Source organism: Scleropages formosus, chromosome 16 (assembly GCF_900964775.1).
Source record: "Scleropages formosus chromosome 16, fSclFor1.1, whole genome shotgun sequence".
Taxonomy (NCBI): domain Eukaryota; kingdom Metazoa; phylum Chordata; class Actinopteri; order Osteoglossiformes; family Osteoglossidae; genus Scleropages; species Scleropages formosus.
The window spans coordinates 24431782-24449213 of NC_041821.1; the positions used below are offsets into that span (position 1 = coordinate 24431782).

A 17432-nucleotide genomic window follows, 5' to 3' on the forward strand; every position below is an offset into this window, starting at 1 on the left:
CTGAACTGACAAGAGTAGACTCCAGTGTAGTCTTCTGCTCTTGTAGCCTAGCTACCACAAGGTTTGATGTGTTGTGTATTCAAAGATGCTTTTTGCTCACTACTGTTCAAAAAAGTGGTTATTTCAGTTACTGTAGCCTTCAACCTGAACCAGTCTGGTCTTTCTCCCGTGTCCTCGCTCATCAACAAGGTGTTTCTGCCCACAGAACTGCCACTCTATTTTTTTTTCTCCTGTTTTTTCACACCATTCTGTATAAAGTCTAGAGTCTAAAGTCTGCTGGGCATGAAAATCCCAGGAGCTCAGCAGTTTCTAAAATACTGAAACCTCCCCATCTGGCACCAACAACCCCAGACGAGGTCACTTAATGAAATCTGCATGATTTTATGCACTGAGCTGCTGCCACATGATTGACTGATTGGATAATTCCATGAATAAACAGGTGCTCCTAATATGTACAGAATTCATTTTACAGGAAAAACAACCTGATTTCTGCCTTTTAGCCTTTCTTTAAAGTAAACAGAGCTCATTTTCAAAATATGACTGGAGAGCATACATCTTGAGATGGACTTTTGTAAACAGTTCTACTTCAGTGTCCTGAATCACAATCAAGAAGAAAATTAAAAAAAGTATGGTATACAATTCCTTGTAGTTTTTCAGTAGTTTAGCATTTTGCTGGAATATATTTTCATTTTTTTTCCCCCCCTTGTGTTAAAATCACTGTAATATTATTATTATTAATAATAATAATAATAATAATAATAATAATAATAATAATAATAATAATAATAATAATAATAATAATGAACTACAGCAAATGTTCCAGCAAGTATTGTGCTGAGAAATTCTATTCATGGATTCATCTTCAGAAACAAGGCACACAAAGAATTCAGCAACTAACGACTGTAGTCACTATGTATATTCTCCAGTGCCAGACTGCAAGACTCCAAGTTACCAATGAATATTTACAGGTAGAATTACAGAGCAGCAACAAACAGGCTCCTATATTAGACTGCATTTGTCTGTGCAAAGCAAGAGGCTAAAGAACAAAAGCATTTTTTGTTTTTGCAGTCTTCATGTATTTCACAGATGATACAAGTAAATCCCCAGCAGCATACCAACTGAGGCCAATAACTGGGAGAAGAAGTTTTGGAAATGTGATTTTTCTGAAAACAAATCATTTTACCTGAAATAAAGGATTACTTTTTCCAAACATGGGGGTGTTAAAATGCTTCCTACAAATAAAGAGACATTTACGGAAACTTTTCAGCACCACATTAAGACTACTTCTGGAATATAATCTTCCACCTGTAACATTTCTCTGCTGTTCATTCATATTCATTTCAACATGTGGTCTATGCTGAGAACAACTTTGTAATCCACAGCAGAGTTATACAACACAGCAATCCTGCAAATTTTTTTCAGCACAAGTACTAACATGGTGATCTGCAACCTGCTGTATAAGCCACACTCCTGAGGTAAATAAATAGTAATATTTAAATACCTGTGGTAGTATTTAAGAGAGTGGAATCCAGTCACCATCTTTTTCAACCACTGTGTACAGAATTTTTGCAGCAGAGGTTGTAGGGTGTGCAGTTAAACCTCCTTCCTGCTAGAGAGCACCCAACCTACCGGTGAGCAGCTCCCGAACCTCTACATCAGCAGTCTTGCGTAGCAGCCGCACCAGAGCAGGGATGCCGCCACAGTTTTTCAGGGCCACTTTGTTGTCATCATTTGCTTTGCCATAGACCAAGTTGCGCAGTGCCCCACAGGCACTCCGATGTACCTCACTCATCCGGTGGTCCAGCAGATCTACCAGCAGCTGGATGCCCCCCTGATGTCGGATCTGGAGAGAACAGGCGGCAAGAGAAGTCACTGGCTAAGGGATTGAGGTCCCACATAAATGAGGACACCCTGACGGTTTCCAAGCATGGATGTGACTTCACAACACAGGAAGCAGGCTACCAATATTTAAAAATCACTCAAGACTAATGGCAACCTTTCAAGTGCCTTTGCTGACATCAGAGCTCATTTTCTCATATAATAGGGTGGTCTCATGATCACATACCTAACTTGTGCTTGCATTTCATGTAGCAATGTATTATAAGAATGTGAAACTGTTCAAGACTCCCACATGACCACATCAGAAATAATAATGCAAGGAATGGGGAAAAATAAACCTCCTGAGTTTTAGTTTAAACAGGCCCTATACCCTAAATACTTGGATAATCAGAACTGCTTTTGACTAGAAAAACAAAAGCAGCATTTACACTACCTTTATATTTGTAGGTTCTACACAGATCACACAGGTTGTTAAATCCAGTAGAAAGAAACAAAGCGAATCACCCAACCACAGCCATGTCTCATGTCTGTCATACAAGGGCAGCCAGGATAAGTTTGCATGTTTTCCCTTTCTACACAGGCTTCCTCCCACAGGCTAAAAATTAGTGTCTCAGATGAAATAACGGCTTTAAAGAGTCCACTGCGTGTGTTGCATGGCTCTGCTCTATTATTGCATGTACCATAGTAAGGAGTTGAGTGCAGCGTGTCTAGGACTGTATGTCACCTTGGACAATACTGGCACATATGTGAACCTCAGCCAGAATGAACTGGATACCTTCACTTCTTTTACTCTCTCTAATAAAAGGAAATAAGTCCTGGAAATGCTCTTCAGGTCTTTCAAAACTCTGATGAAATATCAATACTTCAGGTGTAATGGCAGAGCATTCATGGAAAAGGCAGGTTTTTTGTCACTCCTGCCCTCCCATCCAGAATGTTACTCTGCACTCCATTGGTGAAACATGTAACCTGCATTAAAAACTACACAAATAGGACAAATACGTTGTAGACGGAATAAACAAAATTTTAATAGCTTAAAATACTTACCTATTTGCTTCCTCTGTTGGCAAAATGTTAACTGTATAAAAAGAGTATTCATTGTACCTGGGACAGAAAGTTATTTAAAATGTGGAAAAAAATATTGCAGCAAATTTTCAAGTTAATGTTTAACTATATTTAGATATTAATATCTTAGCAAATTAATTATGTAACTGACTTGCAAAGTCCAGATATGTAACTAGTTATCCATGAATGCTAATACTTGACATAATGAAATACATTAACCTCTACACATGCTCTGTTTAATGTATTTACTCCAATCATAAAAACATCATTCAAGATACACAGAACAAGATGTTACACCCCATGCATGTTTTTCAATGGCTGTACACAAAGACCCAGTACAACCAACAACATGAAGCCACAGAGAACATCCAGCGTAGCCAACATACACCTCCAAGACCCAAGACCAAGAAGCTCAACTATCTTCTCCAACCCACCCACAAAACCGACAACACAAACCCACCAACAAAACCTACCAAACCAAGAAACCAAACCTAACCCACCAACCAACAAAACCAACACTAAAGCACCAAACAAACAAGCAGGGTACCAACATGAATATTCCATTGAGGTTGTCAAGTGGGCACCTCCTTTCATCAGTGTTTCTATTAATTGAGCCCACGACACCTCCCGAAGGCTCAACAGTGCAGTCTGGCATCCCATACCCACCCGCATCCACACATGTTAGATACCCTTCACCCTCAAATACTGCACCTCTGATAACTCAACAACCAGTTAAACCACAGCTCCATACATACCTTCTAGACAGTGCACCTTTACCGTTATACCTGCCAGTAGAAACTGCAAATGCAACACTCCACCAACTTAAACTACCTTAATTACAAGCCACACCTCTTTAATCATTGCCAGCTGCTTCCCATTACTAGCCACCTGCCGCTGATTTTCCACCATTACACACCTCCCTCCAATCTACGACCCCAGCTACCTTGCTTTCTTTTCAACCATCACCACTGACTTGCCTTCTCTGCTGTCTCGGACAGCTCCTTCACTACCGCCTTTAACAAGTGGCCTCTAAGATCAAATTCCTCTAACAATGATGTAGCTGATTTAGCCACAAACCCTCTAACACCTACCTCCACCGGTCTCACCTGAGCCCAGCATCCACAGTCTCTTGCCTCTGCCACCAGATCTGCATACTTTAACAGCTTCCGCTCGTAAGCCTCCCCAATAGCATCAGCACTGTTAACTGTACAAAGTACACAATCCACTCACACTCCGAATATAACATCCTGTCCAGACGCAATGAAGTAACTGCAATGACCTGCTGAACCTGGAGCTGCTTGCCCACATCAGCCAGCAGCTTCCAGTCCTGTCCATTACCCCACCTAACCGGGCACATCTGCCCTTGCATAGTGCTATTCTCTCTTGCTCGCACAAAACCAATTGTTTTAGTTGCACGGCAAACAGGCAAGGAATTCACCACCTGCAGCTTGCTCTCAAAAACACCTGCCAAACATCTAATAACTTGATTATGGTACCAAGTATAGCACCCCTGCCCCAAACTAACCTTAAACCCTAACAAAAACTCTGGGAGTTTGCCCAACCAGTCCATATGTGTTTTGTGGACCTGGAGAAGGCATTCGACCGTGTCCCTCGTGGCATCCTGTGGGGGGTGCTTCGGGATTATGGGGTTCGGGGCTCGTTGCTACGGGCTGTTCGTTCCCTGTATGACCGGAGCAGGAGCTTGGTTCGCATTGCCGGCAGTAAGTCAGACCTATTCCCGGTGCATGTTGGACTCCGCCAGGGCTGCCCTTTGTCACCGATTCTGTTCATTATTTTTATGGACAGAATTTCTAGGCGCAGTCAGGGAGCGGAGGGTGTCTGTTTTGGTGGCCGCGAGATCTCGTCTCTGCTTTTTGCGGACGATGTGGTCCTGTTGGCTTCATCAAGTCAAGACTTGCAGCGTGCACTGGGGAGGTTTGCAGCCGAGTGCGAAGCGGCGGGGATGAGAATCAGCACCTCCAAATCCGAGGCCATGGTTCTCAGTCGGAAAAAGGTGGATTGCTCCCTCCGGGTTAGGGGGTTTGCTCCCTCAAGTGGAGGAGTTTAAGTATCTTGGGGTCTTGTTCACGAGTGAGGGAAAAATGGAGCGGCAGGTCGACAGACGGATCGGTGCGGCGTCTGCAGTAATGCGGTCATTGTACCGGTCTGTTGTGGTGAAGAGGGAGCTGAGTCGTAAGGCGAAGCTCTCAATTTACCGGTCGATCTACGTTCCTACCCTCACCTATGGTCATGAACTCTGGATCATGACCGAAAGAATGAGATCGCGGATACAAGCGGCAGAAATGAGTTTCCTCCGCAGAGTGGCTGGGCGCACCCTTAGGGATAGGGTGAGGAGCTCAGTCACCCGGGAGGAGCTCGGAGTAGAGCCGCTGCTCCTCCGCATCGAGAGGAGCCAGTTGAGGTGGCTCGGGCATCTGTTCCGGATGCCTCCTGGACGCCTCCCTGGGGAGGTGCTCCGGGCTTGTCCCACTGGGAGGAGGCCTCGGGGCAGACCCAGGACACGTTGGAGAGACTATGTCTCCCGGCTGGCCTGGGAACGCCTTGGGGTTCCCCCAGAGGAATTGGAGGAGGTGTGCGGGGAGAGGGAGGTCTGGAGTGCTCTGCTCGGACTGCTGCCCCCGCGACCCGGCCCCGGATAAAAGCGGAGGAAGATGGATGGATGGATGGATGTATCTCAATGTAACTGACATAAATGGCCAAGAGAACGATATATTTATGACCTTTGACATCAACAAGAAACAATACCCCTGGACACCTATAAAGTTACATTATGAATGCTAAGTAAGAGATGCGTGTTAGTGGTGTTGCACTATCTATCAGCTGGGGGTGCGGTGGCGCAGTGGGTTGGACCACAGTCCTGCTCTCTGGTGGGTCTGGGGTTTGAGTCCCGCTTGGGGTGCCTTGCGATGGACTGGTGTCCCGTCCTGGGTGTGTCCCCTCCCCCGCCGGCCTTGCGCCCTGTGTTACCAGGTAGGCTCCGGTTCCCCGTGACCCTGTATGGGACAAGCGGTTCTGAAAATGTGTATGTGTGTGTGTGTATCTGTCAACTTGTAGTGATGGGAAGCGCACTTCAACTAAAAGGCTTGTCTGACTTGTCCTGGAGCAGAAAATCATATCAGAAGCCACCGTGGACACAGAACAATTTATCACTCATTTGTAGGTTTGCTCTCTATGCAATAAAATGTTTTAATGTGCTTTTAATCCTCTCCTCCGTTCTGCAGGCTGGACTGAAAAGGAGACAAACTATTTTCAATTGAAGAACTTCGACATGCTTGTGACTTTATAGTATGACAGCTGTACTGTTCTCCCTACGTGTTGTGCACACCCAGTTACGTTACGCACTTAGCATGACAGAGCGCGAACTCACACACGCGTTTTACAAGGACAGTAACGTGGAGTTACGGCTGAATAAACAGAGTTTACATTACAAAGGTCAAACTTAGAAGCACGTAAACATTTTAGCCAATGTCTGCAAGAACGTCACAACTTACAGTTATTGCTTCCACGGGCGTAGGAAAAGCACACAGAACTCAAGACGCTTCCACTATGCCTATCCCGACAGTAGTGCATCATGGAAATAGCGCATGTGCACAAATTGCGTATAACTTACGGAAATAAAGGTTCCGCTCAACAAAGCAATTAATCACATGAACTAAACAAATCTGCGGGCAGAACAACAGCATAGAACTGTGGATGACCGAGCTGAAAAACAGAGGATCCACTGAAAAAAAAAAAACACTGTACTGTTTTTGATTATTATCTATTCAACAAAAACAAGCTGTTTCCCACATATTGCAGATTTTTATACAGCTAGACTGAATTCAAAGATCTCCAATAGGACATTGTCTCCCATGAGTCACTTACCAGTCTTACACATTTCAGTAGCTGGCATATTGGTCAGGACCATTGCACTGTAATTGCAAGACCCAGGTTCAAATATCTGCTCCAACAGGCATACACTTCAGCAAATACTGTTCTTCCGTTTAATCTTATTGTTATACAGCACCCAAACAAGCCAAATGGCAGCAGAGGAGAGGAAAACAAAAAGTCCAATTGCAAGGCATGCGAGAAAAACAGACCTCCATGGCCCATGTACCAGTCACTGCCCAACCCTCATGGGCATTCTGCTGTATTACACTAGGCCACTGTCAGGAGTATCTATAACTAAGGATATTAGTTCATTAAAGCTGTGCAGAACTGGTTTCAAAAATATAATAAAATGTCTAGACTTAGCTGGTCGAACGAGAAATCTCACTGTAAGGGAAATAATCTGGAGGGAGTCAGTGTGCACCTGTATATCTTGGACTCTTGGTTCATTTATGAGGTTTCGAAGGTTGCCAGCTTACAACAGAATTACTACAATAAAACTTGCTCAGTTGTATACATGCATAAATCATTGTGAGTGGTTGAACATTGTAAGTTGCTCTTAAGAAAAAAAAAAAAACATCAGTTACGTAAATGGGCAGGACAGGGAATAGTGCTGCTGTTGCTTAGTGCCTTAGTGGTGCGAGAAGACATGGGTTTGATCCCTGCTCAGTCTGTGTGGAGTCTGCATGTTCTCCATGAGTCAGTGTGGGTCTCTTCCCACAGCCCAAAGAAATGTTCAGGTGCATTGGTGACTCTAAGTTGCCCATAGTGTGTGAGGGACAGAAAGAGAGTATGTTTCACTGACATATGGGGTGACATATGGGGTGAATAGGTGTGAGCTAATAGCACTACATAGTATTCATTGAAAATTGCTTTGGAGAAAATAAAGTTAAATGCAAAAACGTTACATTGGAGACCACATCTTTACAAGAAGATTCATATGCTGTAGGAATTCTCTGCCTAGCTTCCAGTTGAAGACAAAGTGATGAATTTAGCTCTCCTTGGCATGCAAGGGCCCCTCTCAGCCACAATGGTGCATGCAGTTAGTTAACTGTGTGAAAGTCACTGTACAATCATTTACTTTGGACTGCCAGGCATATCTACAGCAGATCATTTTTCATAATTTGCACCTCGATAGTCCCACCTGCAATTCTACACTCGATTACAGCTCGTATGATGCCTTGTGCTGAAATAAACACTACATTAAAGAATAAATCACATGTTACTGTGGGGATTTTTCAGTGAAATACCACTTTCGCTTGGAGCTACTGTTGAAGAAGCATTATAGGTTATAAAAAAAATCCAAACTGTGTCCTGTATGGTGGAGCTGATGTAAACATCACAGATTTACATTGATTCATTTGGGTGACACTTTTCTCCAAAGCTACTTACAATGTTAATCTACCTACAATTAGTTACCCATTTGTATTTGGGCACTTTTTACTGGAGCAAGTTAGGGCAACGTTTAGTTAAAGACCTTATTTCGTGTTTAAAGAGCAGGTCAAGTATTTCTGAACTCCTTTTATTACCATGAACAGTATCATGCTGGGATTTCATGCAGTAAATATAAAAGGAAATTCAAAAGCTTTCAGTTTTTGCTGATACTCATTCTGCTGCACCGAAGATTTATCCTGTGTTATGCTTTTGCTTCTCTGGGCTTGCTTTCCAAACGTGCTATCTCCAACCTTGCCAAGGCTGGGGCCTTAGGAAAGCAATAACTGGTTTGTGGTATTTCACATGCCTTGTGTTGCTGTGTCACTCTTCTCATTATGTACTCCTGGAATTACATCATAATCACAGACACTCCACGAAAGAGACAGTTGCTGAGTCTGAGTAGAGCACCAGGAGAGAGCAGGTTTGAATGCAGGGTCCTCAGGATCACCTGTCATGGGCATCACCTTGAGTTAAAATGTTGCTCGTGCCAACTTACCTCTGACTTGATTTTGTTGTCTCCATAGCAGAGGTGCTGCAGGTAGGCGGCAGCGTTGGACTGTACTGATGGGAACTGGTGCTGCAGCATCTGGATCACCTCTGGCAGCTCCGGGTCCCGCCAGCCAAACTCCCTGCATGGCACACAAACACAAACACACGCACACACGCACACATGCACACACACAAACATGCCATTGTTTCAGTGTTCTTAAAGTTATCTCAATATTACAGTCTCTCTCCCAGTGTCTTTTGCACATGCACAAAACACACGTGGTACTCTCTCAAGCACATGCAAACATACGTGCAAACACACACGGATCCATAGTACAGTACATCATCATGTTGTCTAGTTTTAGTGGACACAAATTCTGCCTCTAAGTTTTGAGCAACTGAACACACACACACTTTCAGAACCGCTTGTCCCATACAGGGTCACGGGGAACCAGAGCCTACCTGGCAACACAGGGTGTAAGGCCAGAGGGGGAGGGGACACACCCAGGACGGGACGCCAGTCCGTCGCAAGGTACCCCAAGCGGGACTCGAACCCCAGACCCACTGGAGAGCAGGACCTGGTCCAACCCACTGCGCCACCACACCCTCTCAACTGAACATATGTTTTTTTTTTTTTTTTTTTAAAAATATGTTGCTTTCTTGATTTTATGCTGATGCCACTGTGTCATACTTGACTTTTAAGCAGTCAGAAACACACACACACACACACACACACACACACACACACACATTTTCAGAACCGCTTGTCCCATACAGGGTTGCGAGGAACCGGAGCCTACCCGGCAACACAGGGCGTAAGGCCGGAGGGGGAGGGGACACACCCAGGACAGGACGCCAGTCCATCGCAAGGTACCCCCAGTGGGACTCAAACCCCAGACCCACCGGAGAGCAGGACTGCGGTCCAACCCACTGCGCCACCACACCCCCTACAGTCAGAAACATAAAAAATAAATAACAAAAAATCTGGAGTGATTGCCATCTTCTACTATTCTTATTTTATACTACCCATCACGTCAATGATCTACATCTTTAGGAAAATTGTTTTTTACTTTAAATGTTCACAAACTTTCTAAAATGTTTCATTAAAAATAAATAATGCAATAATAAATAATGCAAAATATGTAAGGTTCTTGCAGCTTCCTGTATACTGTACTTGTTGGTCAGAGTTTTTCAAAACACTAATGACAGCTGTGTGAGACAAGTTACTGATATCAAGGGATATTGACTGCGACATGGCACAGAAACATTCAATTAGAGGCAGAGACGCATGCAGTCAATGCTGACATTTGACATCTCAATCTGTCCTGCCTGGAATCAGTGGTCTCCAACACCCACTGTCCTTCACAGGACAGCACAACAGCAATTAGTGCCCAAACATTATGCCACAGTACTGGGTTAATGGTAATGTGTCAATATCACTGATATTTAAACATGAACCCAAGAAATATACTTAAAATGTACTTTTGCCAAATTTTCTTTCTCTATATTATGCCAATATGTTATTAATTAGTTATCTGTGTAACTGTATTGCCCAAATGCAACTACCTGCTTATCTCTCCAGCTTTAGAAAAAGAAGAGCCTCTAATTTCCCCTGAAGTCCACAGCCTATGGAAAATAGCTTCCACATGAAATGTAGTTACATTATAGTAACTATACTCAGGGGCGTAGCTACGTGGTGGCCATGGGTGGCCAGTGCCACACCTGATTGAAGCTTGGCCACCCGCCTGGCCACCCCTGTTGCGCAAGCACTCTGACCACACTGACAGGTGACTTTTTTTCGCCACTCAAATTTGTTTGATGCACATAGTGTGTGGCGCTATTAGGCTGAAGAGCTGCGAACCACCTGCACGGCACAAACCTCTAGGTAGGAGGGAGGAGTAGGAGCGTTAAAATTGAACTTCTGTACCGTTACTCCAGCCAACTGCAGCGCAAGTGAGCAACACAAGGGGATACGGTGATCATGAGAGTAAAAATCAGTGTTGTTTACCTACATTTTACTACCATTTCATGAAAGTTTGTTAAAAGCTGAGGTACTGCAGTGTTTCATCAGGAGAAATACATGTTAGCTTACCATTAGTCAAAATATCGCATAACTTGGCAAATGTTGAAGTTACTGCAACTGCTAGCTAGCGAATTTTTTTAAATAATGTTACCACATAAACGTTACCACATCATAAGCTTGCATTATGTCTGTCACTATTTTTGTAAGTAGCTATTCAATTTAATAATAATGAAAGCGTTTCTTGATATGATTGTGTTTGTCTATACTGTAGAGAGCATGAAAAGGAAAGCAGGAGAAGACACTTTCCTTTTTTACAAACTGAGGACCACACACATGCTTTCTGAACCGCTTGTCCCATACGGGGTCAGGGAACCTAACCCGGCAACTCAGGGCGCAAGGCTGGAGGGGGAGCGGACACACCCAGGACAAGATGCACCCCAAGTGGGACTCAAACCCCAGACCCACCAGAGAGCAGGATCCGGTCCAACTCACTGCACCACTGCACCCCCCACAAACTGAGGTCTAGTAACAGTGAAACTGAAAATGACAAAGAAGCAGGGGAAAAAATGCTACAGAGAAGGAAGAAGAAGCAGGGGAAATGAGTGCTGCTGAGAGAGACAAAGAGGCAACAGAGATACAATCCAAGAAGGAGCTCGTGGAGAAGCTCTACAGAGACAACACACATCAGACCAGAATCAGAAATGAGCAAAAACACTCATGTAGTCAGTCGTTGCCCACAAGGTATGTAGGTTACACCAGTTGTATCTGCAACCATACAAAAATTAATTTCCAATACCCATCATTGGATCATTGGGATCTAAATATATAAATAATCTAGAATAAGGATAGTTTTAAATATTAGAATGTTTTTACAGACATTTCTAAGTACTGCCACTGTAGTTTCTTGTGTATATTTGTAAGAAATAAATTCTGTAGAATTTATAGAATATCTCTCTGTAGAATTTGCTTTTGGTACAGCATGTCACAGTCAGTTATTCTTTTTTTTTTTGGCCACCCCAACGAAATCACTGGGTCTTACCTGGCCACCCCTGAAAAAAAGTTCTGGCTATGCCCCTGACTATACTGTATATATATATATTTATGTACACACACACACACACATTTTCAGAACCGCTAGTCCCATACAGGGTCACAGGGAACCGGAGCCTACCCGGCAACACAGGGCATAAGGCTGGAGGGGGAGGGGACACACCCAGGACGGGACGCCAGTCCGCCACAAGGCACCCCAAGCAGGACTCGAACCCCAGACCTACCAGAGAGCAGGACCCGGTCCAACCCACTGCGCCACCACGCCCCCTATATTTATGTATATATATAGATAGATAGATAGATATATATATACATACACATATGTTTTGTAAATGAAAATATGGAATTATACAAGAATATGGGTTTGGTGGCTGCAACTCTGCAGCAGTGGAGACATAGGCTAAGATGATCTGCATGACTTTTGAATATGGGATGTCCATGCAAATAATGATGACAGTCACTCAGAATGTGTGGCAATATGACACATTTTGCTTTAACAGTGTAGGAGTGACAACAAACCATGAAAGGTATGGAGTTCAACAATCTGGTTCCGGAGTGCAAGACCATCAATTAATCTGCTCCAAAATACCTATAAGACCTGATTACTCCATGCGCCTCCACCTCTGCCCACTTGGTGTCCCACACACACACATTTTCAGAACCGCTAGTCCCATACAGGGTCACGGGGGAACCGGAGCCTACCCGGTAACACAGGGCGTAAGGCCGGAAGGGGAAGGGAACACACCCAGGACGGGACGCCAGTCCGCCGCAAGGCACCCCAAGCGGGACTTGAACCCCAGACCTACCGGAGAGCAGGACTGCGGTCCAACCCACTGCGCCACCGCACCCCCTGTCCCACACACAAGACATCCAAAATGAAAAGCACAAAGGTTCTTGTTTCTCAATCCAAACTGAGGTCCCCCAGAACATCCCTCTCAACATTCAAGAAGGATCTCAAAACACATCCCTTTCATAACCATATCTGCCCTGACTTGCTCTGTGCTCAATAAAGGTGTACTCTCCATCTAATTTCAAAAACTGCTTGTCCTGAGCAGGGTCAGGGTGAACTACAGTCTATCTCAGAAATATTAGGTATGAGGGGGGGTATACCCTGGATAGGATTCCAATCCATCTATAGCCACACAGATCATGTCCAAAGCAAAACCATACTGTATACACTTGCATCATGTTCTGGTGTGTGCATTCCATATTTTATAATGATTGAAACTACAAGGGAAGGTTTGGTGGCATGGCAGGTTTGGCCAGTGCCTACCATGTAGTGGATTTGGGGTTTGAGCCCTGCTTGGGGTGCATTGTGATTGACTGGTGTCCCGTCCTGGGTGTGTCCCCTCTTCCTTTGGCCTTGTGCCCTGTGTTGTCGGGTAGACTTTGTCTTGCCACAATCCCAGTTGGAACAAGTGGTTGTTGACATTGGTTGAAACTGCAAGGCTTTTAATGAGCCAAAACATTGGTTATTAATTTCTGTCAGTGAACAAAATACAGGCATCTGACATTGGCGTCACCTGTAAGTGATGGGCTCATGTACATTGGCCACAAGCACTACGTGTGTTAATTGATTCCTTTAGCAGTCTATATCCTATAGGAGTGAATATTGTGTCTATACAACTATACTATACAGCCTTTGAATTAATATGTATAGCAACTGCAGCCTATCAAAAGAGAGGCAGTGCAGAATAATAGTGGTTTATTATTTAAATTCTTGTTTAGCTAGTAATTCATCTACTTAACATGTTTCTCCAGTGAGTTACTGTAACTTACACAGCTGGGTAACTTTAACTGCACCAGTTCACTATGAATACAGAGGCAGCAGGTAGCAGAGTAGTTAGAGCTACTGCCTTTGAACCCAAAGGTTGTAGGTTTGAATTGCAGCTGTATTACCCTTGAGCAAGGTACTTACCTTAAATTGCTATAGTGAAAAAAATTACCCAGCTGTACAAATGGATAAGTAATTTTAAAGTTGCTTAACATTGTGCATCACTTTGGAGGAAAGCATCAGTTAAATGAATAATATATAAGAACTTAGATCAAGCGTACTACAGCAATAGATATGGTTGTAACCTGGGTCTTTCAGATGTAAGTAGTTCTTGCCACTGCATCATCTGCTGTTCCAGCCCCATCTGTGTTATCACAATAATCATTCAGAACAGTGCTGAAGACATTTTAGGACTATTAAACTCCAAATGCTGTGAAGTTTTTTTTTTTTGCAGATAACATTGAATCATTCAGTTAGTAAAGAAATAGGGTGCACAGCAATGAGTTTTTACCACCATTAATGCAATCTATAACCACTGAATCTATCCATTTTGAGAAACACGCAACATTCAAAACACAGTTTTTGATTAAAAATGGCTTTTACACTGGTTTCTTACAATATCAATAAGTAAAAGCAGTACACAACAAAAACAGATATTATTTTTAAAACAGATTATTATTTCTATAATACTCTTTATAATACTCTTCTATAACACACTACACCCCCCCCCCCCCATTGGTTCATATGGTGGAAAGCAACAAACTAACTGTACTTAAGAGTCACTTATCTGCAACTACAGTGCTGCGAAAAACTATTTGTCCCCATCCTGATTTCTTCTGTTTTTGTATATATCTTAAATTGTTTCAGAAATTAAACAAAATCTAACACAAAACTAAGGCAATATGAGTAAAGACAAAATACAGGTTTCAAATGATAATGTTATTTATTGAAGCCAAAAAGTTATCCAATATCAACTGGGCCTGTGTGAAAATGTACTTGCCCCCGTAGTACATTTCTCTAAATCTATGAAACTGTATTCATAATGGGGTTCATCTGGACTAGACGCAACCAGGCCTGATTACTGCCAGCCCTGTTCAATCAAATCAACACTTAAATAGAACTTTTTCAACAGCATGCAGTTGGTTAAAAGGTCTTACTCAGTAACACACTATGCCAAAGTTGAAAGAAATTCCAGAAATGATGAGGAAGAAGGTGATTGAAATACATCAGTCTGGGAAGGGTAACAAAGCTATTTCAAAGGCTCTGGGGCTCCAAAGAACTATAGTGAGCCTTCCCAGAAGTGGCCAACCTTCCAAAATTCCACCAGCAGCACAGTGATGACTCATCCAGGAAGCCACAAAAGAGCCAAGGACAACATCAAAGGAACTAGAGGCCTCTCTTGCATCAATAAAGGTCACTGTTCATGACTCCACTATCAGAAAGACACTGGGCAAAAATGGCATCCATGAAAGAATGATGAGGGGAAAACCATTGCTAACCAAGAAGAACATTAAGGTTAATCTAAATTTTGCCAGAACACACGTTGAGGATGCTCAAACCTTTTGGGAGAATGTTCTGTGGAATGATGAGTTGAAAGTAGAACTTTGTGGAAGACAGGGGTCCTGTTACATCTGGCGTAAACCAAACACACAATTCCACAAAAAGAACATCATACCTACGGTCAAGCATGGTGGTGGCAGTGTGATGGTGTGGGGATGTTTGCTGCTTCAGGGCCTGGGAAACTTGCAATAATTGAGGGAAATATGAATTCTGCTCTCTACCAGAAAATCCTAAAAGAGAATGTCCCGTCTTCAGTCCGTAAGTTGAAACTCAAGCACAACTGTATGATACAGCAAGACAATGATCCAAAGCATAGTAGTAAGTCCACCTCTGAATGGCTCAAAAAAGCAAAATCAGTTGAGCTGCTGCCTTGGACTTGAAGGACCCAGTTCTGAATCCGACTTCCTGCTCGGGTGTCCTTAAGCAAGGTACTTACCCTGTGTTATTATATATATAGTGTGTGTGTGTGTGTGTATGTGTGTGTGTGTGTGTGTGTGTGTGTGTGTGTGTATGTGTGTGTGTGTGTGTGTGAAATCGCTGCATTACACTTAAAGTTGATTATAAAAGCCTACTTCTGACCTATAAGGAAGTACATGGCATTGCTCTGGTTTGCCTTTGTGAGATTATTGATTCGTATATTGCAAGATGATACCTTTGTTCACTGGATGCAGGTTACCTTAAAGTACCTGTGATCAATAAACCCTCAGTATGAGGGCCTATAGCTATAGAGCACCTAAACTGTGGAATAGTCTACCAATTACTGTCATAAATGCCTCATCTGTCTCAGTCTTTAAATCCAGACTAAAGACTTCCATGTTCACTCTGGCATATCACTAAGAAATGTAATTCCACTTGGATGTGTTTCTGTTTTTCTCCCTCTGTATTAAACTGTCTAATTTCTTGAGGTTATAAATTACTAACAATTTCTTTTTTGTTTCCCTACAATAAGACAAGAGGCGGCCGGCCAGCTGTTACACAAGCACCCCATGCTAGCTGAAGTTGACGACCAATCGCCATGATAGACGAGAGATACCTTTGTTAACTGGGAAATCAAGTTAACATACAAGAACAATGTTACTATTATTAACTGTAAATTGACTTAAAAATCTTGTTGAATCTAGAATGCCCAGGAGAGATGGGCAGTCACTGGCAATTGGACCCCCAGAGGTTTTTTTTTCTCCCTTGACTTTCAGTTACGAGTTTTTTGTTTCGTTCCTCTGTGGCCAGTAGGCATACTTATAACTTTAATAAATGTGCTGATAACGTATCACGCTAGTCTGTAGACAACTGTCTCCTTTGTTGTATTTATTTCTTTGCCTTATGCCTTTGTTCAGCACTCTGTTACTGCATGAGAAGAGCGCTCTATAAAAATTAATTGAATTGAAAATGTAGCACTAATCATGCATACAAACTCTTGTGGTGTTAAATTTTATCTAAGCATGACCTACATGTATACTTTGATTATAGATTTTTAAAAATTAAAATGTACACTTAGAATGCATTGTAACTTAACTACATTTATTCATTTAGCAGACACTTTTCTCCAAAGCAACGTACACATAAGCGTTAACAAACAAACTTGTGACACCCAGAAATGACCAAACATGTGGGTGAGGTGGTGCCTGTATGTGTTAGACATGATATGAAATGAGGTCAGTAGGTTCGCAAAAGGTGGGGTATTAACTGCTTCTGCTGCCACAGAAAGATCAGAACCTAATAAAGAAGAAAGATCAGAACCTAATAAAGAAGAAAGTTCAGAGACACAACAAGTGGAAAGTTACTAATATGTGGAATTATTACAATCTGAAATGAATTATGCATGAGCTTGGCAAAGAAAAGCAAGCAATCAAGACTGATTGGAGGCACCCAATTTCTGGGGCTCTCCCATCGGCAGATGTTGTAAAAAGTCTTTGTGTGTCAGAGTGTGTTTCTTTCAGTGTCATACGGCTGAATGGGAAGGAGAAAATTTCTTTCACACTGTGCACAGAGGTTGTTGACATGCAACATGTAAGAAGATCTGCAGAATTTACAAGGAATTATTTTCAGCTAGAGAACATACAAAAGGGTTATGTTAGAAAAATAGACTATGACACTGTCTTTTTATCTTGCTGTTGGGTTACAGTGCACCAAATTGACCATTGAAACATTTAAATTTAACTGTTGTACAAGGAATTTACAGTCCCTTTCATGACCATCAAAATCATTTCAGTAAAAACCACAGTGAGATTATACAAATCCTCAACGCCTTTCACTTCAAAACCAAGGTAACGTAAAATGAAAATAAACTGAAAATCGACTAAAAAAGCTCTTTCC

At 42.7% G+C, this 17432-nt stretch overlaps 1 protein-coding gene across 1 annotated transcript in view; it reads right to left on the reverse strand.

The window, feature by feature from the left end:
• The window catches only part of LOC108933734 (catenin delta-2-like), a 340497-nt gene that overhangs the window by 116612 nt on the left and 206453 nt on the right, over nucleotides 1-17432 (reverse strand). The window contains exons 11-12 of the mRNA XM_029259061.1: nucleotides 8720-8852; nucleotides 1630-1843 (exon numbers count right to left, since the gene is read on the reverse strand). Coding sequence (XP_029114894.1) covers nucleotides 1630-1843; nucleotides 8720-8852 — 347 coding nt within the window. The remainder of the gene's footprint in view (nucleotides 1-1629; nucleotides 1844-8719; nucleotides 8853-17432) is intronic.